At 37.4% G+C, this 27,073-nt stretch overlaps 1 protein-coding gene across 2 annotated transcripts in view; it reads left to right on the forward strand.

The window, feature by feature from the left end:
• ALDH4A1 (aldehyde dehydrogenase 4 family member A1) overlaps positions 1–27,073 on the forward strand; it is a 677,659-nt gene that overhangs the window by 592,951 nt on the left and 57,635 nt on the right. For both annotated transcript variants that reach the window (XM_044063053.1, XM_044063052.1), the window contains exon 12: positions 270–422. In XM_044063053.1, the coding sequence (XP_043918988.1) occupies positions 270–422 (153 nt within the window). The remainder of the gene's footprint in view (positions 1–269; positions 423–27,073) is intronic.

A 27,073-nucleotide genomic window follows, 5' to 3' on the forward strand; every position in this document is an offset into this window, starting at 1 on the left:
TTGTGTAGGGAGAGGTGGACATATGTTAATTGTCTGTGTTCTATAATTTGGAAACTCTAAATGATAAAAAAAAATAAATAAATAAATAAAATTTCAGATAATGAGCAATCAACATCCATTTCAGACTCTGAGCACTGTAAATTGAAGATGGGTTTCAGAGGTGTGTTTTCTCTGGTGTTCCTCAAAAAATGTTTAGATTTTGACAAAACTGATTTCGAGACATTTCCTTCTTTAACATTATATATTTCTGCTTTGGTTTAATGTTTTAGGCCTTTGGGCGGATTAGGAAATGGCTTCAGCATGCCCATTCATCACCGAACCTGTCCATTTTGACTGGTGGAAAGTGTGACGATACAGTAGGGTACTTTGTGGAGCCCACCATTATAGAGACCAAGGACCCAAAAGACCCAATAATGGAAGAGGTGGGTATATAACAACTGACTCAGGTGGAGTGAGGGTCCTGTTTTTATTTTTGTTTTGAGTTGCTTATTGCATGTCGTAGCACGGGGTGGCTTTTAGCGACATTATTTTTTTCTTAACAGGAAAACATTCTTTTCATTTTATAAGAGTTCTGCAGGTTGATGTTTGAGTATCTGAAGTGGTGAGCACGTTATCTGCTGTCATATTGCTCGCTTGAGATTTTAAATGTGTTTTGTGCATCGTTTATTTCATGTTATATTAAATACAGTCAGGGAATGTTATGAGTATTTTTTTTCTTGGTGAGGCGGGCAGATTTTAGTAGGAGCCCAAAGGTATTAGAACACTGACATTTATCCATTTATTCAAGGAGGTAAACATAATTTGTGTACTGGGAGGGTATGGGTCTCTCCCAGAGATTGCCACTCCTCTGGAAAAAACTCCCACTTCACGTAAAACAGAGCTGTTCAATTACCCTATTTAAGTGTAACTTAGACAACTGGATGGGGGACCATAAATTTACCCTGAGGGTGCCATATGCTCCTCTTGGGTAAGGGCAGTCAGTGTTGATCATAGACTCACACTGCAAATACAGACCACACAACTTGGTCAATAAGGGAACAAGTGTATAGCATAGCTAGGCTTATAAAGGCCCTAGGACCAATGGCCTAGTACCTCCTATGAACTGTTGAATGAATGTGCATTCATATAATTCAGATTTACTTAATATGATTTATCTAAATTGCTTACTCCTTCACATGTACAAGGCCAGTACTCTCCAGGTATATAGAGCTTGCTAAATAAAAAATAACTGTTGTTGAATGAATCTTGATTGGATTAATTTAGAAAAAAAAAAAAGAAACAATGCATGTTCTTGCAGCTGTCCTTGAGTTGATCTAATAAATTTCATGCGTACACTAAGCACATGCAATTGAGAGTAATTCTCTTATTTTAGAAAGAAATGGATCACTATTATAATAGTGGAAAGTTCAGCTTCAGATACTAAGGACCACCAGTAATTGTCAAATTCCAATGGATGTGGATGTATATACTTGTCAGATGATGGAAAATTTTTAAGTTATCCTTCCTGAAAAACACTCACTCTTTTCTGTTAGCCTTTGTTTGTACCAGTTATAGAAAACTGTCTCTTATTGAAACTATCTAAATGCATGGCAGAATTTGAATTACCTACCTATGAACCTATATTGGATGGGAAATGGGAAATTCACCCTAGGGATCACTTCTGTGGCTCTGCTCAACAGGGGCACAGGAAAATAATTTTCTTGGGTGGCGAAAGCCAGGGTACATTTTTTGACTAGGCTTATATAGGCCCTAGGTCCAATAGCCTAAAACCTAACTATGAACCTAATTCCATATTAATATACCTGCTAGATACGGGGACATAATCTTAGACCCAAGCATATTTGGAAGAAATGATTTTCATCAATAGAATCATTGCTATAAGATGTTCATATTATGAATGCAATTTGCCACAGGCTGATGTCAGTATTCTGGCCATACCTGGAAAGAACAATGCTCAATGTGCCTTGGAGATGCAAGATTACATTCTATACCATGGCCGTCATCTACTAGGCTAACCAGAAAAGTCAGCATAAACCCCTTGCCATCTTCATTCTTTGTTTTGCCTTAAATGAACTATTGCTTTTCCCCTCTGTAACTCCATTTGATACTTCTGCTGATCGGGAAAAAAACTGGTGAACACGTTCTTGGGTTTTGTAAGTGTTTACCATTGTTTGGGCATTGAATCTGAGTTTGATGACTAAAAAGCATCAGCTGTTAACTAATATATAGCTGCAAACCCAGAATGACAGCGGTTTAAGTGTATAAAGTTTCCCTTTTTGTAGAGAATGGTAGCCTTCATCTTATGCTGGCTTTTATTATGTCACAGTGGTCATTCACAGGACTTGTCAGCTCAGGTTGTGAAGGTTCACAGTGGTCATTCACAGGACTTGTCAGCTCAGGTCGTGAAGGTTCACAGTGGTCATTCACAGGACTTGTCAGCTCAGGTTGTGAAGGTTCACAGTGGTCATTCGCAGGACTTGTCAGCTCAGGTTGTGAAGGTTCACAGTGGTCATTCACAGGACTTGTCAGCTCAGGTTGTGAAGGTTCACAGTGGTCATTCACAGGACTTGTCAGCTCAGGTTGTGAAGGTTCACAGTGGTCATTTGCAGGACTTGTCAGCTCAGGTTGTGAAGGTTCACAGTGGTCATTCACAGGACTTGTCAGCTCAGGTTGTGAAGGTTCACAGTGGTCATTCGCAGGACTTAGCTCAGGTTGTGAAGGTTCACAGTGGTCATTTGCAGGACTTGTCAGCTCAGGTTGTGAAGGTTCACAGTGGTCATTCACAGGACTTGTCAGCTCAGGTTGTGAAGGTTCACAGTGGTCATTCGCAGGACTTGTCAGCTCAGGTTGTGAAGGCTGCCCTTTCTCCTTCTCCTCTACTGAAGGTAAGTTACCAAAGACCGATTTAGAGAAGTCTGATTGCTGGGCATTAGTGCCCGCATATCTGGGAGGATGTATCAGATTACCAGACTCTCCAACCTAGATGTTGGCTGAGTGGATCCCAGCTACACAGACACACTTCATTTCTAGTTATTTTTGATTCTAAAAAGTTTGTTGAGCAGTACTTTGCTGTACCTCAATATTCAGCCCAAGCACGCTTTGTTACTACCTCTGAAGCTGAGAAGGGATATCAAGAAGAAGAAGAAGAGCTGCACTATCTCTGTAGAATGCTCTGACTTGAAATTAATTGAGGACATTTTGGCCTCTAATGACCGCATTTAGCCCCCCCCCCCCCGAGTCATGATAGTGATGAGGAGGGTTTCCTCCTCTTAGGTTTCCAGAAGAATATGCAACCTCTGAAGATTCCCTTACTATTTTGAAGGAACACTTTAAAATGGAGGGTTGGAAAATGTCACTCACATAAAAGATATATATTGTGCTTACCATTTAGTCAGTCTGTGTGCTCTGCTATTCCTTATGTCATTAAGGCCTTTGGAATTTATTTTTCCCTTTTGGGTATCTCCCTCCCACCTATTGAATAAAAGTTCTCCTACTAGATTTTGATGCCTCATTCATTCCCACTTCCAGTTGGGTGAGAGACAGCCAAGGTGGGGCTGTATATTAGGCATAATCTGGGATCTTTATGTACTCACCAGCACCCTGGCTTTGAGGGTGGCTTGTACGAATGTCCTAACCCCTCCTGTTGTGACAAGGGTACTGTCACTGCTTAGGTATGTCATGCCAGCCTCTTCCTGTATAGTTCCCTGCATTGTGCCATGCCGCTACTCACCAGTGGACACTGCACAGCAGTGGCTAAAAGCCAGCTAAGACCACCATCCAACCCTCCCAGGATGGCTATGCTCCTCTTCCAAGCCTGCAAGTTAGGAGCCCAAGCCTGTTATCAGACTCATGTTGTCTGAGCCATAGCAAGGACTTATATCCATCTATACCTTTGGAGATGTTTTCACTACAACATTCCAGGAATGTGATTCAGCCCCCCCCCCAGCCCCTCAGACAACAGGCAAGTTCCAGTGCAGTATTGGGTAGGGGTGATCTTAGACATTCCACCCTGGAGGAGATACAGAGAGACTTTGTTTTACAGAGAGTCATTGCTGAGCTATCCACTCTTGTCCTCATGGAGGGCAAGGCCCTGGCACTGAGCAGCACTCCACTATCACCAAGAATGATGCCTACATCCAAAGATAAAATAATTGGTTTCAATAATTGGCTATTAAATCATTGTCATTTTATGGGGATCCAGTGTATGTTTGCATTGTATGAAATGAGAAACAGATGTACCTGCTTTGACAGGAATGTCTGACATCTTTTTCCTTTAAGTTTTCACTTACTGGCTAAAATGTTTGTTAGCCACATTTTTTCAGGCAGAGTTCATCTAATGGACATCTCAACACAGCAGACTCCCATCTGGATACTATCAAGGTAGCGCTACTGAATGCCAGAAGCCTAAATATCAAAATCTCTTAATTTAAGGCCTTCCTTAACCTTGAAGACAAAATCATTTATGTGATTACAGAAACCTGGTTCCATTATTGCGATAGCACTTCCTGCATTCCAGGCTACAGTGCCTGTCATGCACAAATCCAAGGCAACTGTGGGGGTATATCTGTAGTTATTCCTAATCCAGTTGCTTCTCAACAAATTTTACGTAACACTCAATTGCTTATAATGCAATAATTAATTTTATTATAGATCCCCATCCATGACCTCTTCAGAGCATCCAGGATACCTTAACCAGGTAGAAAAGGTAGCAGATACATCACTCTGTGCCTACAAACACTGGAACAAACTCCTCTCCAAGTTTAGCAGTGTGATGCAACTGACCACCTTTAAAAAAGAATTCAAAAATGTTTGATGGAGAGATAGGCATGTATGAAGAGACTACCACGTCTGTGGAACAGGCTCCCCGTCTATGTTCTTAACTTTTGAGAGGGTTGAAAGAACTTGTTCCATAGTAATTTAAGTGGATGGCTGAAATTGTGAATAGATATAACTGTGGATTGAGTCAGATTTGCACTGAAGTTTGTCAGCTAGGATATTGGTTATTCCCTTTGAGTAAGAGTCTGCAGTTTGGACTTGTTCCAAACATTGTTGAGGGCTCTTAACTTCTTCCCATAGTTAAAGAATAGTGTGTAATTAGTTTTGGTTTTAGTGGTTACTTTAAGTTCATGCTCATTTTGAACATCCTAATGGTTTCCCTAAGCTCTTTATCCGTTTGTTTAAGTGTGCTCTTAAGGTAGGTAAAATGAGATATAATTTATTTATATGGATATTCCATTATTGGGGTTTGTTTTTAAATTTCTCATTTTATTTAGTGCAGATAGGGGCTACTTTGTCATTGCAACTACTTAAGTGGGAGTAAATGTCCGAGGCACAGGTAGCAGCTGTAGCACTGGGATCCAATGGAGGAAAATTACAGCAGTGTTTATTTAGGTCATCAAGTAAACCTTGGCTCTAGATTGTCACTTTTGAAGTGACACCCCGACCATATATGCAAAAATGAGAAAAGGGGTTGTGAATGGATGGATCAGGTAACTGAAGAAGGTTTGTTTTTGAGGAGTCCCTAAATTTATAGTTATTTACAGGGGAAGTACCCCCAGTTTTAAAGGAAAAGGTCAGTACTTTATGGGCTAATTTAATAAGCAGGATGATACACATGGGAATGTGCTACAGGTGATCAAAATTGTAAGGACTGTCAAAACTTTTGGGGCACCTAGTAGGATGTTTAACTATTTGAAAAAGAGTGTTAGCAGTTACAATGTTAAGGACACATTGGGAATGCTAAAGTTTGAAACTGTGGGTTATCCAGTATATCAGTGGATAGTTGAAGTCAAGGTGTTTGATTTAATGAGGATTTCATCTAAGGTGTTAACATAGCTGTCATGCTCAGAAAGGGACATATGGATTATACAATAATAGGAAGTTACAAGACAACTGAACCTCGAGGACATTTGTACTTGACCTTCCTTTTCAGGGAGGGCCAGGACAGTCATACTAGGGCTGAATGTATGAATAACCATTCAGGTGTTCAGCTGTTTTAGGTTCATAGGTGTTTACTAGGCTAACAACCACAAGGGCCTTTTTAAGCCTAGCCATGCATCCCAAATCTCTGACAGGTTATCTGTTTGCCTCAGAGACCTAGGTGCCAAACCAGGGATGAATTTCCGGTTTCCCATCCAGTTGTCCAAGTTGCACTTGAATTGGATTAGGGAGGAACTCTGTTTCACATGGATGGGGAGCCTGTTCCACAGACGTGGTAGTCTCTTCATACATGCCTATCTCTCCATCAAAAAATTTTGAATTCTTTTTTAAAGGTGGTCAGTTGCATCACACTGCTAAACTTGGAAAGGAGTTTGTTCCAGTGTTTGTAGGCACAGAGTGATGTATCTATATATTCTCCTTGTCTTATTTATTTATTGGAGAATATTTACAACTCTGGCCCTTGACACCCCTAAAGAGTCTGTATGAAACTTGGTATAGAGATAAAGCATCCAGTCTTTCTTAGTAGTTCAGGTCTTTTAAGCCAGTGATCTTTTAATTACAAACTTCTGGTGTCCTTCCATTTGCTTGACATGCTTAGTAATTTACATTCTAAAGGGGGCCCTGTACGCTGTGATGGATCTAATTAGTGTGGAGTAGAAGGAGGTGAGGACTTATTTTGATCTGTTAAAAAAACTTTTGCTATGAGCTGTGCTGTTGTTAGCTATGAAGTGGTAATTAGTCTTGTTTATGGTGATTTATATCTATATCTATCTATATATATATATATATATATATATATATATATATATATATATATATATGATTCCAAGATGGCCGCCGACTAGTCTAGTCCTTACTCTCTGAGCTCCTCACAGCTATTTAACTTTTGGTTTTTTTACAACTTTATATCAACCTTTTTCCTCAAATTTTTATACTAAAAGATTTTATAAATCTTTTTCTACGCATTTGGATTATTTTTTCTTCTGGACTTATTATCCTGGGATTTATTTTACCTCAGAACATTCTTGGTCTCTCTGCTGCTGGGACTCCTACTGCTCCAGTCTGTTCCTGGTTCCTGGTATCCTGTTGACTGCATTCCATTTCTGGGCATGGCTACAAAATCTGACTCCATGGAGACTCAGCCTACAAAGGCCAAATATACTTCAATTCTCTCTCCTGAAAAAGATTCAGGTTCAAAAAGACTGAAATCATCTAGACAACCTACAGAAACTATTAATGTAAGTAATAAAGATTTAAATGGCTCAAATTTCCTTTTAGAAGAACTAAAAATAGCATTAAAACCAATTCAAAGTGCTATACAAAACTTTTCAGAACAGTTTGCAGACTTTAGTAAATCTTTAAAGCAAATAAACGATAGTATTGTTACTATTGAAAATAAAATCTTAGCTTTGGAAGTTAAAACAGACTTATTGGAAAGTGACTTTAAATCTAGAGATAAAACTATTTCAGATTTACAAGCTAAAATATTGGATCTGGAAGCCAGGAGTCGAAGAAATAACATCATTATTCGTGGTTTACCTGAATCTTATGACAATAAAAACTTGTTATCTGTGACTAAAAATATCTTTGAAACACTGTTAAATTGTGAAGCTTCTTCAAAATCTATAATTGTAGAGAGAGCACACAGAGCACTGCGTACAAAGCAAGATTCTTCTACACCAAGGTTAATTTATACTAAGTTACTAAACTTTCAAGACACTTTCCAGATCCTAGAAACTGCTAAAACAAAGAAACAATTCATATGGAAGTCTCACAAACTATCATTTTCCCAAGATCTTCCTGCACAGATCAAATTAAATAGACAAAAACTAGCCCCTATTGTGCTGACTTGATAAAAGAGGGATTAGATTTGAATGGCTTATCCTAATACCTTGTCTTTCACAGCTAATGAGAAAAGATTTGTATGTTCAGATCCTAAAGATGCAAAGACATTTTTCTTAAAACATTTAAAAGCTTCCTGACACTGTATCTTAATATTCTACTGTTAAAGAACTACAATAAGGTTTGATTTTTTCATTTCTTTACTCTGACAGTATTTGTGTTACATGATTTGTAATTCTGGTGTGACATAATTATATTAGCTTAAGAACTTGTCATGTAATTTACACATGATAGATTTGGTGTGACAGTGTGCAGTGACAGGATATATGCTTGTTAGATTTGTGTGGATTAATAGAAGCATTTAAATTGCTGTATTTACTTTTTCTCTTTCTCTCACATATGCTTGCTGTGTAAATAGATAATATGTTAATTTTACTACAAGCTTTTGAGTTACAGCCTTCTGTGTAAGCTAAATGATTTTTGGAGGGAAAAACATTCCATCTCAACATTCTAGCAAGAAAATCTTCCCCTCAGAGTTCCAGCTGATGCTCTGCATGAACATGCACACTACAGTCTCTCTGAGATGGATGGTGATGTCATCATTTGTGAGGAAAGAAGGACAGTTTCAAATACACAAGTCTGCTTGTTTTCAACAAGTATTCAATAGCTAACTTTTTAATAGATCTGGCTATTATTTAAAGTGTTTTCTCTTCATAAATGAAGGTTGCTTTTAAATTTAAACAGATTCATGTCACATAATATATTCAGTGACTTTTAGTGTGTCTGCATGACTTCAAAGCAAGCTGCTACTTTCATAAAGCAGAGTGAAAATGTTTCTGGAAACAAATGAACAGGTTAGTTTTATATATTAAAATTCTAAAGGATGTGTAAGAAATGAACATATTTTCCTATTCAGAATATTTTTTCATACAATATTTTATATTATACTGAAGTGTTTAATTTGACAAATGTTACAAAATATACCTGTTCATATGAAAGTTTCATGTTCTTTCTATTCTCTGCTCTCTTTCTTCTCAGAGGCTGGATGTGATATTTATGATTAGTAGTTTATGTTTAAGAAAGCCTTTACTTATTTGAAAGGTTTGAAATAACTATCTTTAATATGATTAGCTGAATCTACCTGTATATATTTAAGCCCTTAGATTTACTGCATTTAGCTTGCTTATTTCTGTTTTAATTAGATGTTCAAAATGTTTACTTTAAAAGCCTTGTCTTTTCATGCTGTTTTGCTATGTTACATCTATAGCTTAGAAGAATAGTATGGCTACATAACCTAACAGAGTCATTAGTAAAATATTCAAGAAGTAGATTTAAAATTATATGTATGCACATTGTTGTACATTCAGTCCAATATATATGATGCTGTTTAAGTTACTATTTAATAATATAATTATACTTTATTCATGTATATTAACTAGTGTTAAAAACCTTACAGCTTATAATATTTCATTTTGAATAGTTCCTGTACTACTATTATCTAGTTAATAGATGCATCTCCAGACTGAATTGTTTTTCATTTTGAGATATGGTTGCTTGGTAGTTTTTTGCTTTATTTGAACTATAACTAAATACTCATTCTACAGGTATTAGTGCTTTTATCATACTAATGGTCATGTTGATTAATGAAATTATCACTAAAGTACTAAAGAAGGTTCAGTAGATAGTGCATGACTATTATCTTTAGTTCAGTAATGCTATGCTTATTTACTTATATTATAATGTTACCAGTTGGTTTTGTTATACTTATATATGTTATCTTACATATCTTTCAGTTTTAATTGTATTACTTCTTATGATATAGTGTTCTAGTTAAGCAGAGTGTGATTTATTTATTATTTACTTGTTTCTCTTTCTCTTGAAATACTTGAGGAAATACATTTAATCACTATAAATTTCAATTTAAGGATAGGAGCTTTAGATTAGTATTAGAAGTAGGGATTAAGCATGTTGGACGTCTTGAAATTAGTTAATTTTGTATATATTTTTAGTAGTATTACTCGGACTTTATGTTATGTTAGGCTTCCTTTGAGTAATTTGTATTCTAACTTGAGGTTATTATTATCTATAATTACAATGTTTTTTTTATGTTCTTCTGCTCTTCCTTTATCACAGGGGGATTGGTGGGTAGGCACTAGGGTTAGGATAAAGGTTATTATTATTATACATTTCATGGTTCTTAAAAAACCTTTTTTCTTTTTTTTTTTCAACAAATGTTATTTGATGACTTGCTTGAATACTTAAAGACTGTTTTTTCTTTTATTTTTTTTCTTCTTTTTAATGTTGTGTTGGATTTGCACCTTGAGTTCACTTTTATAGCATCAATAATGATTATACTTGTAGAATATGCCTGTTGACATAATTTTAGATTCTTGGAATGTTAGAGGCATTCAAGATAAAGCGAAAAAGTCACTATTATTTCATATGATCTTTAAATCACAGGCTAACATTTGTTTTATTCAAGAGACCCATATTTCACGTATTGATTGGAATGAAGAGTTAAAAAAAATGGATCAAAAAGATTATAGCTTCAGGTGACTCATCTAACTCCAGAGGTGTAGCTATAATCATTAAACAAAAATTCATTGGGAATATTATTGATGAGAAATTTGATGATGAGGGGAGGTGGTGCTTATTTACCGCTTCTATTGCTGGTTTGGACAAACCCTTATTAATTTTAAATCTTTATGGCCCATGTAATTCACAACATTTGTTCATTTTAAAAATTTACAATATTCTTGCATCCTATAAGGATCATCATATTATAGTGGGTGGTGACTGGAATGCAGTTATAAACCCTGTAATTGATCGTTCCCGCTCCACTGCCACCTATAATCTTCAATCTACTCTGGCTATAAATGATTTGATGACAGAATATAATTTAATAGATGCCCTCCGCACTGTTAAAAGTATAAACAAGAATGATATATATACTTATTATTCTAAGTGCTATCATTCGTGGTCCAGATTAGACTTCTTTCTAATTTCAGATTATATTTCAAAATATATTGTGGACTTTACTACAGAACCCAGATTCTTTTCGGATCACTCAAGAATTTCACTAAAATTGAACATAAAACCCAATATCAAAAATAAAACTATGTTTAATAAGTGGACCTTAAATAATAACTTATTGTCAAATGAAGATATTTGCAAACAAGCTTCAGAAATCCTAAATGAAATGGTGAATAGTCTTGAATCATCTGACATTCCTTATGACATACAATGGGCTGCATGTAAAGCAAGATTAAGAGGTTTATGTATTAGTAAAGCTGCTTTTTTCAAAAAACAATACTTTAAGAAAGAGGAATTCTTAAAATCAAGAATTTCTTCGTTGGAAAATCATCTTAGTCTGAACTATGATGCTACTTTAGAAAAACAAATTTTTGATTGTCAGAAGGATTTAATTCTGCTTCACCAAAATAACCTCTCCTTAGCTGAACAAAAGCTACTTGCTTCATATTCAGAGTGGGCCCAGGTTCCATCTAAATTGTTAGCGAGAATTATTAAAGTTAACTTCAGAAATCCAAATATTACATCTTTATCTTATAATAACAGATTATATAATACTGATGACGAGATTTTTCAACTTTTCACCTCTCTTTACATTGAGTTATATTCAGGTTCTTCTAATTCTGTTAAAGATAATCACTCAAAATTCTTTTTAGACTCTTTGCAGTTCCCTAAACTTAATGATAATCAGCAAAAACTACTTTCTACCCCTATATCGGTACAAGAAATCTCGGATTCAATAGCTAATCTTAAATTGGGTAAATCTCCGGGACCTGATGGTTTTACTCCAGAATTTTTCAAAACTTTCAAATTGGTAGTTCTTCCCTTTCTATTTAAAGTTTACAATCACATAAGAGTTAATGATATCTCAGATATTCATTGGAACACATCCAAAACCATTCTAATTCTAAAAAATAATAAAGATAAATCTGACCCAGTAAATTATAGACCCATTTCTTTAATTAACGTGGATATTAAGATTCTGTCATCTATTCTGGCTAACAGATTGAAATGGATTTTACCCTCAATTATCTCGTCTGATCAATCAGGTTTTATGTCTCAGAGACATGCTTGGGATAATACTCTATCTTTAGAGACTATACTTCATCTCATTAAGAAAAATCCAAACCCTATATATGCTTTGATTATAGATGCATCAAATGCCTTTGACAGAGTATGTTGGAACTTTCTATTTCAAACTATGTTATGTTTTAATATTCCCTTATTCTTTATAAATTTTTTAAAAGTTTTATACAAGAATATGTTTACTAGACTATACATTAATGGTCAATTTTCTGCTCCGATAAAGATCACTAAAGGAATAAGACAGGGTTGTCCATTGTCCCCTTTTCTTTTCAACATTTATTTAGAACCTTTGCTATTGTTTATTACTCAAAATACTTTTCATAACATCCCTAGAATTCTTAATACTAATATTCATTTCTCTGCTTTTGTGGATGATTTAGTAATCTACTTTCAAACTCCATTATCTGATTACAGAAAAATAATGAATTCTATTGATTATTTTTCTTTGGTTTCCAACTATCTTTTAAATTCTACAAAAACTCATATTTTTCCCTTAAATCATTTAGCACACAAATCTTTTTTGTTTCCAGACGATCATTTTCAGTTTACTTATAATATAAAATATTTAGGAATCAATTTAGAACACAATAATAGATCTTCCTTTCAAAATAATATTAATAAATTATGGAACTCTATATTGTCTGATATGGACAGATGGAAGCATCTAAACCTTTCATTTCTTTCAAGGGTGGCCATTATTAAAATGAATATTCTGCCTAAATTTCTTTACCAATTCTCATAATCTGATCAGATAATTTCAAAAAATTTTTTTGAGTCTGTAAATAAAGCTTTGGCAAAATTCATATGGTTCCCTAAATCTGTTAGAATTTCCTATTCTAGATTGGCATTTTCGAAGGACAAGGGAGGTTTGGGTTTACCTAATCTTTATCTCTATTATTTTATTGTCTCATCCAATAAACTTCTTACTATCTCTAAATTCAATAACACTTCTTATCCAAATCACTCTTTATGGATAAAATTATGGTATAATTATGTCATTTCTAATAATTTAAATCCTGAAGCTATTCCCTTTATCTCTCTGGATAGTTTATTTATTAAAAATATATCTACAGTATTTAAACAAAAGATTAGAGATTTCCAAACCTTACTCAAAATGTGTAAACTAGAAAAGATTTCGCACCATGTTCAGCCAATTCATCTAAACCCAAATATATTATTGGACAATAAACTTTTGAACTTAACAAACTATCCTTTAATTAAAAATCTAAAAGTAGGAGATGTTTTGAAATATCTTGACTTGCCTTTATCTGACTGGCGTAAGTTATTGAAAGTAAACTGGAATTACTCACCAATTCTTACACAACTAAGAGCAATAATTAAAAACAAATTTGTATGTCTGGTCCCCATAGACTCACAATTGAAAAACCTTAACACGATTATCAAAATACTTTCATCATCTGATACAATGCTCTCAAACTCATATAAATTAATTAATTCTTTAATGATGGACCACAACTGTCTTTTATTTAATGTTTGGTTGAATTATAATTCCCAATTGTCAGAATCTCAGAAAGTCCTGGCTATTAGACACACTAAGGAATTTATCCCTTTTAAAAAATTAGCATACACACAATTAATGATTAATAATGATGCCTACTTTACCCCAGTCAAATTAAACAAATTTAACCCAAATAAGTCCCCTTCGTGTTCATGCTGTTCTCATCCCCAAGCAGACCTCCTTCATATTCTATGGTATTGTCATTTTCTCACAGATTGTGGACATCTTTGAAAGTCAGACTGCAGAAAATGGGATATCAACAATCCACGTTGACGTGGGAATTTGCTATTCTACATATTCCATTGATTCATCTTTCAAAAGTTGATATTCATGTTATCATTTTTATTTGCTCATTACTAAAACTTTATATAATACAAAATTGGATTGATTGTTCTAAATTAAAATGGGTTACTTTCCAGAAAATGGCTTTTAAATTTATTGATGCTCAAAGATACTTAGGTGGGAGTCCAAAAAAAAAGCTATTAGAAAGGTTGTGTTAGAAAAGGTTCTAAACATATTAAATAGTTAATGTTAAAATATATATATTTTTTTTTCTCTCAGGTTGCCTAACTTGTATATAGTGTACATATGGTGTATGTTTTATTTCTAAATAATTTATCAAAATCTCAGGAAGGTTGTTATCACTAGATGAATTGTTATATGTTCATTTATGCCTTCTTGTTATGTATAATCTTTTAATTGTCTTGCTATTCATATAATTAATAAAAAAATTTTTGAGAAAAAGAGCTTCGCATAGATGGGAAAGCCTATTCCACTGGAAAGGCAGTCACTGGGACACATATTGGTCTCTCCAGCATGTTCTGTTTAGGAAAATTCTGGTACCTAGAACTTGTATCTGTGGTACTGTTTGACTTGTGAATATGTAGTATTGTCATAAGTGTGGAGTTTGCGGATGCCTTGTAAGCCAGGCATAGATTAATTCTCAGCAATTTATAGAAGACTGAGTAAAGGGAAGGAGCTTTAAGGCTCTCTGCATAAGTCAGGTTTTTACACCTTATATTCTTTTTGTATGGAGCGAGGTCGCTGTAGTTGCTGCATATGCCTGGTCAGGTACATAGCAAAGGGAGCATTTGTACTCTATGATTGGTTTAATAAGGGCAGAGTACAGTTGGATAATAACCTCTTTGGACCTAGATGCCTTGTCCTTACTTATAAGTTACGCAACATAAAAGGATTTCCTCACCTCTGTGGCCACCTGGTAGTCAAAGGTAAGGCTACTGTCTACTTGTATACCTAGATCCCTGACAATTGTGTCAGCTCTTAGAGGTGCATTATTTACATGGTAATTATTTTTATTTATTTATTTTACATTTGTTGACTGGGATTGTCCAACTGAGCTGAAGAGCCCTTTTTCAGCGGAGGCCCGGGGAGAAAAGCTCCAACATATTATACAATTTTCATTATAAATTAGCATTAAACAGCAATGTTACAGGATTATTACAAGGCATTAAGTAGCAATACAACGTTATACGGTGTCAATAATCAGGAATATAGCACGACTATTTCAAGATGTATAAAAAGGAATATGCCATTAAGATGATTATAGTTTTTGGGGTAAGTGGTTAAAAAAAACAGTTTTATCATGATGTAGTTGCATGAAGGCAAGACAATTACAACAGAATGTTTCTCTGAGGCAATTTGCTTAATAGATTTTAGAAGACAGTAGAAAGAGTAGTCAAGGAAGATTATAGAGAGCTAGTGAGAAGAGTGAGTTAAGGGCAGAAAGTAGATTAAGGTATGAGAAGTAGGGGATGTTTAAGGAGGGAGAGTGCAGTGGCAGGACCAGTGACTTTTAAAGTGCTCTTTGGTGACTGTCTTAAATTGTTTAGGATGTGTAAGGGTCCTGATTTCTAGTGGGAGCCTATTCCAGCCAATAGTGGGGTGATAGCTGTACATGGTAATTAGCTGGAATGGTTGACTTCCCAAAGGGTATAGTTTTGCATTTCTTAGTATTGAGTTTAACGAAATGATTTTGGCACCATTTGTTTACAAGAGATAGGTCTGCTTCACGAATGCTAGTGTCTGCAGGGGAGTCGATGATAGAACAGTCCTTTTGACTTAAACTTTTTTTTATTTTAAAGTTGAGTGTGTTGGTCCTTGAGTCGTTTGTGTTTGCTGAGTTGATGATAACCCCCAGCTTGCATTCTTCTGCAAACTTAGTCAGCCATAAACCTTCATCATTTTCTTCCATTACAGAGAAATAGATTCCAAAAAGTGGGCCCAGTACTGAGCCTTGGTGGACTCCACTAGTGACTTGACTCTTGCTGTGTGCCACCTTGCCTATTTTGACCTCCTGGGTCCTGTCAATAAGGCAGTTGGCTATCCAGTAGGTGACAAAATGGTTTATACCTAATTTAGTGAGCTTGTCTATAATGCCTGTAAGGGGTATTGTATCAAATGCCTGTAAGGGGTATTGTATCAAAAGCCTTGGCCAGGTTGAGGTAAGTTGTATGCAGTCTTGCCTGCATCCATTGCTTTGATGACCTTCTGAAAGAAGTCCACCAGATTTAATAGGCATGACCTTCCTTTATCAAAGCTGAACTGTGATGGGCCAAGCATTTTCAGGTTACCTGTGTCCTTGTTTATCATGTCCATGATAATTCTTTCCCATGGCATTACATGTGAGGCTGGACAGACTTCTGGGCCTGTAGTTGCACAGATCAGTGGTTGGATGTCCTTTGTGCAGGGGGCTGACTGTAACTATCTTCCATTCCTTGAGCCAAAAACCTGACTGTAGGCTCCAGTTGAAAAGGGGTTCAAGTGGACCAGAGAGGTCAGGCTTCATGCTATTTAGTAAGCATCATGGGATGTTATCGGGGCCCATTGATGCAGTGTTTTTGGCCTTGGAAAGTGCATTGATGACCTGTTCTAATAATGTTTAGGGGATTGTGTTGTGTGGTATTTCTTATTGTGGGGAGTAGGATGAGAAATTTTAGCTGAACTTGTCAGCCAAAAGGTCGACAGCGGTCTCCAGTTCAGTGTGTGCGATGCCATTTGCAATATAAATACGAACACATCCAAACCAAGATGAAAATCAGGAAGGCAACGGGATAAAATTGATGTAAAATCCAAGTATTTTATTAGGCCAAAGGAAACGTAATAACTTTCATGGCAATAAAAAAACGTTTCTTCAGACGTAGATTCAAAAATCCATCATTCTTTGATTTAAATAGCTAAAACACTAAAACAATTAAAAAGTAACCTGTAGCTAAGCTGCAGCAATCAATCAGTTAAACAAAACAATTAGTTGTTCGTAGTTTGATTGACACCATTTGCAATATGTTCAGCACATCGTTGTGTATTTCCCTTGAAGTTACAGACATAGCTGTAGAAAACTTAGTGGTTATCCTTTGCCTGAGGAGTGATGTCTTTGAAGTATTATGTAACTCTCTTAGCTGCCTATTTAGATTGGTCAGGGTTTTTTTTAGTATGTCGGTCTTTGTTCCTTTTATGCTTAGCCAATATTTTTTTTTTGGTTGTATAACCAAGTAATATTGTTATTCCACCAGGGTGGCTTGTCTTTTGAGTTTGTCTTATTTTTAATAAGAGTGGACACAGTTCATTCTGTGCAGCTGTCAGTATGGCTGTACAGGGATTTTGTAAATAGTCCAGCATATGCAGTGGTAATTAATGGATTTGGGGGGTGTTTGGAATTTACCCAAGGTGTCACTTAGTAGAGAGAGGTTAGCTTTGGAATAGATCCTAAAGGTTTTTCGTTTCATTGGGTACCTGGATTTAATTTTTTTTCAAGCATTACTGACTTATGGTCAGATCTGACAAGCAAGGACATTACATTGGGTGAGGAACATCATTCACCCATGTTCATGAGTACAACGTCGAAGATGTTTGTACTCCTGGTAGGAGAAAGGGCCATCTGTTCTCAGATGTTGATATTAATGAAGTTTAGGAATTTCTGGGCTTGTGCATTAGAAGTATAGGATTCCCAATCTGTAGAAGGGGCAGTTGAGATCCCATGACGATCATATTGGGTTGAATGGTGAGGGACACCAGCACACTGAAATATGGGTTTCTTGGGACATGAAGGGGGACCTATAGGTTGCAAGGATATGGTACAAGACATTTTTATATTTTTTTGTGGTGAGTTGCACATGTGTGAGTTCCAGTGGGTCATACACTTTAACTAGTCTGGATATGAGGCTGTTTTTAATGTAGACTGAGACTCCTCCAATTTTAGTTTCTTCCTGTGAAGTAGTCAGTCTAAAGGTATGAAAGACAGCATAACCTTGCACTGCTGGGGTATTCTCATGACTTTAAACAATGTTTCCATTACTACACAAATGTTTATGCTCTCCAGGGAGAGGAAGATTTGGAGGGAGTGGAGTTTCTTGTTAAGACTTCTAACATTGAGAAGTGCCACTTTCAGATATTCCTTTGTAGGTTCAGTTAAGTCGGGAGGTTTATCAGTATGACATTGCCTAAAAAGGGTAATATGGTGGTGGAAAAGGTCTCTGCTTATGTCGAAAAGCCTAGAGGGAGTAAGTGCAACCACCCCTGGCAAAGCAGTGTGGTCCGTCAACCATGTCCTCCCAGGTCATCAAGTATTGTACCCCCCTTGGATTGACACCAGAAGCTAAACCAATTGTTAAAATCAATCATTTTCTGTTGGTATCATGTAATCCTTCTTGGAGAAGGTAGTATGCTGCTCAGTGCTAGGTTCATACCTGCCTGAGACACATAACAGCGTAGTGTTGCAGGTAGCATTGTTTCCTCACAGCAAGAGGTTCTCCGGTTTAATTCTCAGCTGGAGTGCCTTCTGTGCGAAGTCTCCATGTCCTCCCTGCATTTGTGTGGGTTTCCTCCAGATACTCCGTTTTCCTCCCACATTACAAAGACATGTGTCTGGAGCATTACTCCCCGGGCCTCTGCTGAAAATTGGCTTGATTCCAAGTCAGACCTTCCCGGTAAGCAAATAATAAATAAAAGAAATAATCAGCAAGTTTGATCATGTCTTACTTCATATAGTCAAGGGAGATAAATCTCAGGTCATTAACACCAACATGGACTCTGACAGAGTCATAATATACCTGTGGTTCAAATGCCCGAATACGCGTATGACTTGATGGATCCTAGCCACAGAAAGACATCTAATAGTGACTCTCTCCTTGCTCAGCCTGGTGAGCGGGACATCGCTGTGCCTCACTATAGAATCACCATTACCAAGAAATTTGGCTGTGTGCCGGTTTGCCTTAAGGGTTTAGTGGTGGAGGCATTGGATACAGTGTTACTATGTGTAGCTGTGGGTGGTGTTTTACCAGACTTTTTACGTGATGGCTGAGAACCTATTTTTGATTGAGCTCTGCAGGAAGTCTTAGTGTTTTAGGTTCATAGGTTGATACTAGGCTATCTGCCCTAGGGCATTTACAAGCCTAGCCAGAGTGTGTTTGGCTTTCACCACCCTTTTAAATGAGTTTACTATACCCTTTTGAGGTTAGTTAACTGTGCCTCTGTCTAGCAGTGAATAGGTTCATAGGTTGAATAAACTGCCTCTGCAAGGCTCAAACTCAGGACCCTACACACTATAGTCACAGTAGTTAACCAGTAAGCTAAGGTTACCTGTAAGTGCCTCAACATTTTTATGTGTAGGATCTTTACCCTATGCAGTAGCTATGTTGCATGTGTTAGTGACAACTTTTATTGCATTAGTTTTGGTTGTATGAGAGAGTTTTGCCTCTGACATTAAAGTGTATTTACACCTCTTGCATACTTTATCTGTTTTATTAAGAGTAAGTAGGTTGTCAGTGAATATGAGACAATTACTACAGTGTCTCTGAATACCCACATCAACCAGACTGGCCAGAAAGGGAGTCCAGAAGTGCATATGTATGGCTACTAAAGTCAAAAAGTGTAGCTATTCAACACAGAAACACTAGTTAATGCAGCTGTGACAGAAACAATGGGGAAAACAAGTGCTGAAACACTGGATATGGTGATGTAAGTATTGTCTGTAGGTTATAAACTAAGTGTTGAGCAACTGTGACACTTAAATAGCAGAGGAGCTTTGATAAATAAACACAAACAAGCTTTGATTAAAAAAAAAAATAAAAAAAAAAACACAAACATGGCCCTGTGGCCAATCAAAAACAGCACACTCTTCTTTCCCTTACGCAGTCCTGGGACAGAAGATGACCCAGATTCCCTCTAATCTCATTGAAGTAGAACCAAGGCTGTTCTAACTAAAGACTGTAAAAAAAGTCAGAAAGTACTGATATTCAACTCCGAAACACTCAGTTATTTATTCATTTGCATTTTGTTTACCGGGAAAGTACACTGGGCCGTAGAGAATCCATTTTCAGTGGGTGCCCGGGGAGAACAGCTCCACAGTACAAGAAATTAACAGTTTGCAGTACTGTTAATTACAAAGAAGAAAAACAGTTTGATTTACAAAAATCAAAACAAAGGATATAAAGCATAAATATGTACAAAATATGGGTGAAATTTATAGTAGTATAACCTGAACAGTGGTAAAGAGTTAAGTATCGTAATATAATGTCACTTTAATTCCCTTTGTACAGAAGTATATACTCTCCAGCTAGCTGCAGAAGGATATTCTCACACACAGAATATTTTCTATCTGTCTACAGAAGATAAGGTAAAGTATCAAAGAGTAATGTACTGTCTCTATAATCTCAGTTTACAGAAGTATTTATTCCCTATTTGCATAAAGATTTTCTCATACACAGAAGTATTTTCTTTCTATCTACAGAAGGATTTTTTCACACAAAGAGAATGGAAAAAAATGAAATAAATATGATTGATAAGAAATAGGTGTGTGCCTTTGGGGAGGGTTGGACAGGTACACTTCCAGTGGATAGGGGGCAGAGCATTCCAGGTTTTGGCTATGGAGCAAGAATAAAGAAGCTGGCCAGGTGGAAGATTAGGTTTGTAAACCTGCAACAGCTTCTGATCTTAGGAGCCTGTTTTGGTGGCAGCAGCTGGATGTTGAGCTGAGGGCAGGGAAGTCTGGGGGTCTAGAGAGTAATTTGTGAGCAGTGCATATTTGCAAGTAGGAGAGATAGTTTGGAAGTTCTAGCCATTTCAGAGATTTAAGAGCACAGCAGTGATGGGTGGAGTATTTAGAGTTGGTTGCAAATTTGTCAATTTTATTGTAACATGTTTCAAGTTTGGATTTGGATTTGGTGGACCTTTGGATATTGGTAAGTAGAGGGACACAGTAAATGAGACTGGGAAACGGTAAGTTGTGGCAAGGGTTATTTTTGCAGATGGGCTTAGGAAGTGATTATGTCTATAGAGGGTTCCAAGTTTAAGGTACAGTATTGTTTTATGAATGTTGTTTTATATGTGCAGGTCAAATTTCATGTGTTTGTCAATAGTGACTCCAAGCAGTTTTGTGTGGGGGACATCTTCGATTATAGACTTACTTTGAGAACAGATGGTGAAGTCTGATTTATTTAAGGAAGTAGTTTTTTGGAGGTAAATAGTATGATTTTATTTTGTTTGGGTTGAGAGCTAGGTGGTTGTTGTGCATCCAGGATTCAGCGGAGGAGAATGCCTTTTGAGTTAGTTGGAGTAAATTAGAGAAAAAGGTGGCAGAGCAGACAATAGTAGAGTTATCAGCATATTGAATGACAGATGCTTGAGTTAGAGATGTATGGAAATTGTTTATGAATATGGTAAATCGGAGTGGTCCAAGTATGGAGCCTTAGGGAACTCCAGTAGGGGTGTTGAGGAAAGAAGAGAGGGAGTTATGCCTTCTGCCAGCCTGTTGCCTTTCTTTTACATAACTGGAGTACCAGTTTAGAGTAGAGGGGGAAAGTCTAATCTTGGAGACTTGGGTGATGCATAAAAGGTGAGAAACAGTATTGAATGTTTTGGAAAGATCAAAGAAGAGGGAGGAAACTATTCTGCCAGTATCATGGGCTATGTTGACTGTGTCCATAAAGGAGAGAAGGGCAGCTGTAGTATTATGGCTGGGTCTGAAGTCATGCTGTGAAAGTGAAAGGATTTGGCTGTCAAGAAGATGGCAGAGAAGTTAAATACTGATATATTTTTCTAGGATTTTAGAGATCTGAGAAAGAATTGCAATGGGTCAGAAGTTAGTGATGTCAGTATTACTGCCAATTTTATGGAGAGGGAGAACAAAAGCTTTTTTCCAGCTTATGGGAATGTAGGGCTCAAGGATTGATCTATTGATAAGTATAGTTATGGGGTAAGTGATACTGTTAACAGTGATTTTGAGGTATTCTGAGGGTATGCCATCAGGACCGTTTTAGCTTTAGTAGTAGTTTTTTTATGGTTGCGAATGAGATTGGTTTTAGATTAAAATTAGAAGAAGGTTTGGGTATTGGGCTTTTGTAGGTGTTGGATGTGAGTAGGGAGTGGAGTGAGTGAGTCAGTGAGTGTTCTAGAGGTGGGTGTGTGGCATGTGGTGTGATTTGGTTGGGAGAATTTAGATGAGATGTCTGCAATGGAGTTGATAAAGGAGGAATTAAAAAGGGAATCTGTTTCTACAGGAGATTTGTCAGAGTGAAGGCAGGGGTTGTTTTTTTTGTTTTTTTTTGCCTGGGTTAAGTAGTAAAGTAATGGAGTTCCAGAATTTCTTTGGGTTTTGCTTGTGGTTGGACTGAAGTTTTAGGTAGTGTTTTCTTTTATCTTTGTTGATTGTTTTTAACTTGGTTGCGTAGTTTGAATTTTAATAGGTATGGGATGTTTTGATGTGCTTGCCATGATGTCTGTATTTTGTCTCTGGTATGCATGAGAAGTTGTGTAGGTTTGGATAGCCAAGGTGCATGGTTATTTTTGATCCTCTGTAGTTGGAGGGGTGCAAGGCTATTCAATATATTCATGAAGGTGGTGTTGAAGTGATTAACACCTTTATCGAGAGCAAGGGTTTATAGTGAGCTCCATTCAGTTGTTTTTAAGATATAGTTGAATGTTACAGGGTTGAACAAGGTCAAATTCCTTGTTTGTTTATACAGATGTTGGCCTTGGCTGGAGGGGGAAGCACGGTTAATAGACTGGGAGATGGTTGTTAAGGGTGTTTGGGAGTGTTACGGATGAGGAAATTTTGTTAGGGTTTGTAACCAGAATCCAGTCTAAGATGGATCCATTGTCATTGTCTTTGTTAGGTTTGTTGGGGGACTCAGTGAGTTGGGTGAAATTAAAAAGATTGATATTTGTGGAAGGGTGGTTGGAGTTGAGTTCTAGCCAGTTAATGTTTACATATCGCCTAGTATGATAGCCTCATGTTTAATATTGGAATAAATCCAGGTTAGAAAGCCTTCCAATATGGGTATCTTATTTCCAGGGGGTATATAGAGAGTTATAATACAAAGTGTTTTTCTGTTATTCATATTTAAGATAGATATAAGTATTTCTGAATTTGTAAACTGTGGTTTGGGGTTTGAACATGGGACTAGATTGCATGTATTTGCAAAGAGAAGGGCAATGGTGCTTCCTTTTTTATGGGCCGTGTCTACCCTTATTGTTTGATATCCTAGAGGGAGAAATTCTGTGTCTTTAATATGGGGTTTTAGCCAGGTCTCAGTGGTGGCAATAATGTCAGGTTGTTGAGTGATCCATGCATGACAGTCTGAGATTTTGTTGTGGATACTTCTGAGATTCAGATTCATTATGTATAATGATGTGAAGTTGGGTGTGGAGGGATGGTTCAGTGTAGTGGGCCCTGGATTGGGGTGTATGTCACTGCATAAAGGTATGGTAGAGAGCTTAAAAGTGTGACATGGTAGCTTTCAGTTAGTGCTTGGTTTGATGTGACATATATGAAAACGTACTGAGGAGAATTTCAGTTGAGTAAATTGTGTTTTATATATTGTGGGGATAGGTTTTACTTTGTGATGGAGGAGGAGGTTTAGTTGATTTAGGCTTGGGGAGATGTCTGTATAGCAGTTAGGTGGAATAGGTAAGGAGGTAAAGGTAGAAGAGGTGGTGGAGAAATGATCGAGCAGGAGATGGGGTTTGGAACAGTCAGATATGTTAGGGATATAAGGAGTTTAGTGGGGAGTAGGGAAGAGAGAAAGAGTGAGTGTGGGGAAAGAGAGCATGATAGCTGGATTTGCTGAGTTTTGAGGAAGGTAGTAGTGCGAGCTGGCAAATAAGTTGTTATAAGGCTGTATTTGAGTAATACGTGTGGGGTGAGAGGGGTGATGCTGATGGAGAAGAATAGATAATGTAGAGGAAGTGAATGTAGAGTAAGAATAGGGAGAGATGTTATTAAAAGGAGTACCATCTGTTGGTTTAGGGAATAGGTGAAGGAGTGAGAGCTAAGGGGGGATTTTTGTGTAGTTTTATGGGTGGATTTAAAGATGGATAGAAGGAGTTATGGTTGGAGGGGGAGTGTCAGGGAGTAATGTGCATGATGGGTGGGTATAGTGAGGAGATCGGCTGGAGTTAGTGAAGGGAGGAGTTAGCTAAATAAAAGTTTAGGGAAAGTGGGGTGGGTGGGAATGGAGGAAGGATAGAGGTGCAGAGTGAGCCCAAACTTAGCGAGGGTGAATGGAGCAGATAGAACCAAGCCAAATGGACTTTGTAACCTACGAAAAACAGTCAGCTGAAATACTTGATTTGTGCAGGTAATAGTTGAGCTAAACAACAATACACGTTAAGTTTTGAGGAGAAGCTGCAGTGCAAGAGAGGAGCACTAAAAGTTACACTAACTGCAGAGGGATTTGTGCATGGAACCCTGATCACGAGGAGGGCTATTATAGGTTCAAAGGTAGGTACTAGGCTATCAGCCCAATGGGCTAAATAACCCTAGCCAACAATGTTTCCTTGCCTATGCCACCAAAGAAAGTTGTTTTCCTGTGCCACTGTCGAGCAGAGCCACAGAAGTGATCCACGGGGTATATTTCCTATTTCCCATCCACTCATCAAGATTTTTTTTGAAGAGTGCTAATGAGGAACTTTGCTTGACATAGATGGGTAGCTTGTTCCAGAGTATGGGAAGTCTCTGGGACAGGAATTTATCCCTCCAGCATGTCCTGTTTATTGTGGTGACAAGGTTATTTGGTATCAGTATAAAGAGTAAATATAGATGACTCAGCTTGTTATGTCAGTACTGTAGGCATTTGGATTGCAATACATCTTTTATTTGTATTATTAATTAAACAGGTTAATGAGTCCAAATGTTGGGGAGGGGTTTAACAAAAATGGTTGAAGCTAGGAAGAAAAGCAGAGAGGGAGAAACAGTTACCAAAAAGGGGGGGGTGGAATACCAGCAGAGAGCATCCCAGCTTGGTGTGTGCTCTACAAAATACAGATTAAAACTTTCAGAGTTCAAGTAGATTTATGCTTGAGATTGCAGGGTGATGGATGTACTTGTTGGCAGTAATTTCGCTCCAGGTGGATGATGCCAGCCTGAAGTTAAAGTTGCAGTTAGAGCTTCAAGATGGAAATTTGTGAGGATTCAGAGAGTCCTTGGACTGAGGAAAGCCATACAGAAAAATCACAGGGTGTTCAGAGTCAGACACTCTTGTGGCAGGAGAGGTGGGTTACACCCTTCTGCAGAGACAAGCAAGTGCCAAAACAATGGATTTGATAACATAAGTCTTAGTTTTGTAGAGTTTAGCAGAAACCAGCAACACTGTTTTTCTCAAGTAACACGGTCTTCAAACACCTCAAGTAACACGGTCTTCAAACACCTCAGGCAGAGGGAATCAAATTTTAAACAGGCTAGCTCTTTAGACAATCAAGTAAAGGTACATTAAGACTTACACCAGCAATTCTCAGCTCAGAAGGGTGTAGGCTATCATTTCCTGCCACAAGAGTGTAGACCACAAACCCTCCTATTGTTAAAATAACTGGTGTGGAGCTCACATGCTTAAACCAGAACAAAGACACTTTTACAATAACAGACACAATAAGCTTTCAACTAGCAATTCCCAACTCATAAGGGTGAACCCACCTCTCCTACCACAAGAGTGTAGACCACAAACCCTGCTAATGTAAGATAACTAGTTTGGAGCTCAAGTGCTTAAATCAGAACTAAGAGGCTTAAAATAACAGTTACATTGTAATCAGGCTACTAACAAACAGTAATAAATGCAGCAGACTAAATGCAACTGAACACTTTAAGAATATGCAGCAAAAATCTAAAAAGTAGGAATAACCCAAGTACAGTAAAAGCAAGTTAAAGTGCTGTGTTTTTAGTAAGTGGGGGATGTAGGAAGCAGAAGATAATTCAAGTTTAAGAGACTGGGGGAGGGGCATTCCCAGTTGATCTCTCAGTGCTCAGTAGAATAGCTTGATGAGATGAGACCCTGGATGAGTGTAGTGAAGGAACAAACATGGTTAAGAGCTTTCATCCCACCATTCGAGACTTCATCATAGTCAGGTCTGATGAAGTCCCGAATTTTGGGATGAAAGCACTTAACCATGTTTGTTCCTGCTTTTTATTTATCAGACTTGCAGTTTCGTGTTTATTATTTTATCATTGATCTACATTACAGTTTGTGCTTGGACTCTCTGGGTGTATAAACTGGAATACATCAGCTGGAAGGGTGTTGTGCTACTGCAACTATTACAGTTATTGCAGTGTGATGCTATCACACAAGCCAAGGGAGCTACCTTTTCTTTTCACCTAAAGTCACCTGAGGTACTTTGTGAGCCTTGTGCTTCTTCCTAGTTTCATTTTGGCTGCACGGACACACTCTGGTTTTGAATTTTTATCATTCTAAGTGATGTCAAATTACCACTCAAGACCATTGTTTTTTTCTGCCTCAGGCACTTGCATACAAGCCCAATCATATCCTTCTGCATGTCTCACTTGGTGGAGCATCTAAGGTTATTCACCCTCACTTGGTCCACTAACAGGTCATAATCATATTTATCAGGATAGAGGGATGTAGGAGCCACTGTTACATCCTAGACCTGGCTCCAAATGGACAGCATCTCCCAGTATTGATGGTGGTGTGTATGTATGCTTGACAGTAGAGTCACCTATTACTGAAATGGCAGTACAGTGGTGCAGCAGTTAGCATTGTCACCTCACAGCATGAAGTTCTCCAGTTCGATTCTTGGCTGAGGTACCTTCTGTGCGGAGTGTGCATATCCTTCCTGCTTTTGTGTGGCTTTCCTGCAGGTGCTCTGGTTTCCTCCCACATTCTAAAGACTTGCATCTGGAGCATTTCTTCCCGGGCCTCCACTGAAAATGGGCTATTTCCCAGTAAACAAGTGTAAATAAGTAGATAAACAAATTACCATGGTTAGATGTTGTCTCAATGGGTCATAAGGTTTTGGAATCTGCACCATGTGATTCCTACAGTTATGCGTACTGGCTGTGGGTTTTAAGGGTGAAGGCTGTGTGAGTTGCTATGCGAATTAATGTCTGAGGTTTCTTACTCTTTAGGCTAGAAAGCTTAGGCAGTGTCCTATTAACAGCCTCAGTGTAAGCTGGTTTAGTGGAAGTGCTGTGCACTGTGTATGTGTGTTGTACTAACCAAATGTGTTCTGAGGTGAGAAGGTAGCCTCCAGGTTAAGTAAATACTTATACCTCTTACATATATGGATGCCGCCTATCCATTTTTTTTCCTGGAGTATCTGGAAATCAAACTGATTGCCCCGTAGTCTGAAGACACTATTCAAACTCAGGTATCTCCAGATTTACTTTGCTTTTCTGTAAACATCGAAAACCAGGAT

Source organism: Protopterus annectens, chromosome 2.part1, assembly GCF_019279795.1.
Source record: "Protopterus annectens isolate FY-2018-M chromosome 2.part1, PAN1.0, whole genome shotgun sequence".
NCBI lineage: Eukaryota > Metazoa > Chordata > Ceratodontiformes > Protopteridae > Protopterus > Protopterus annectens.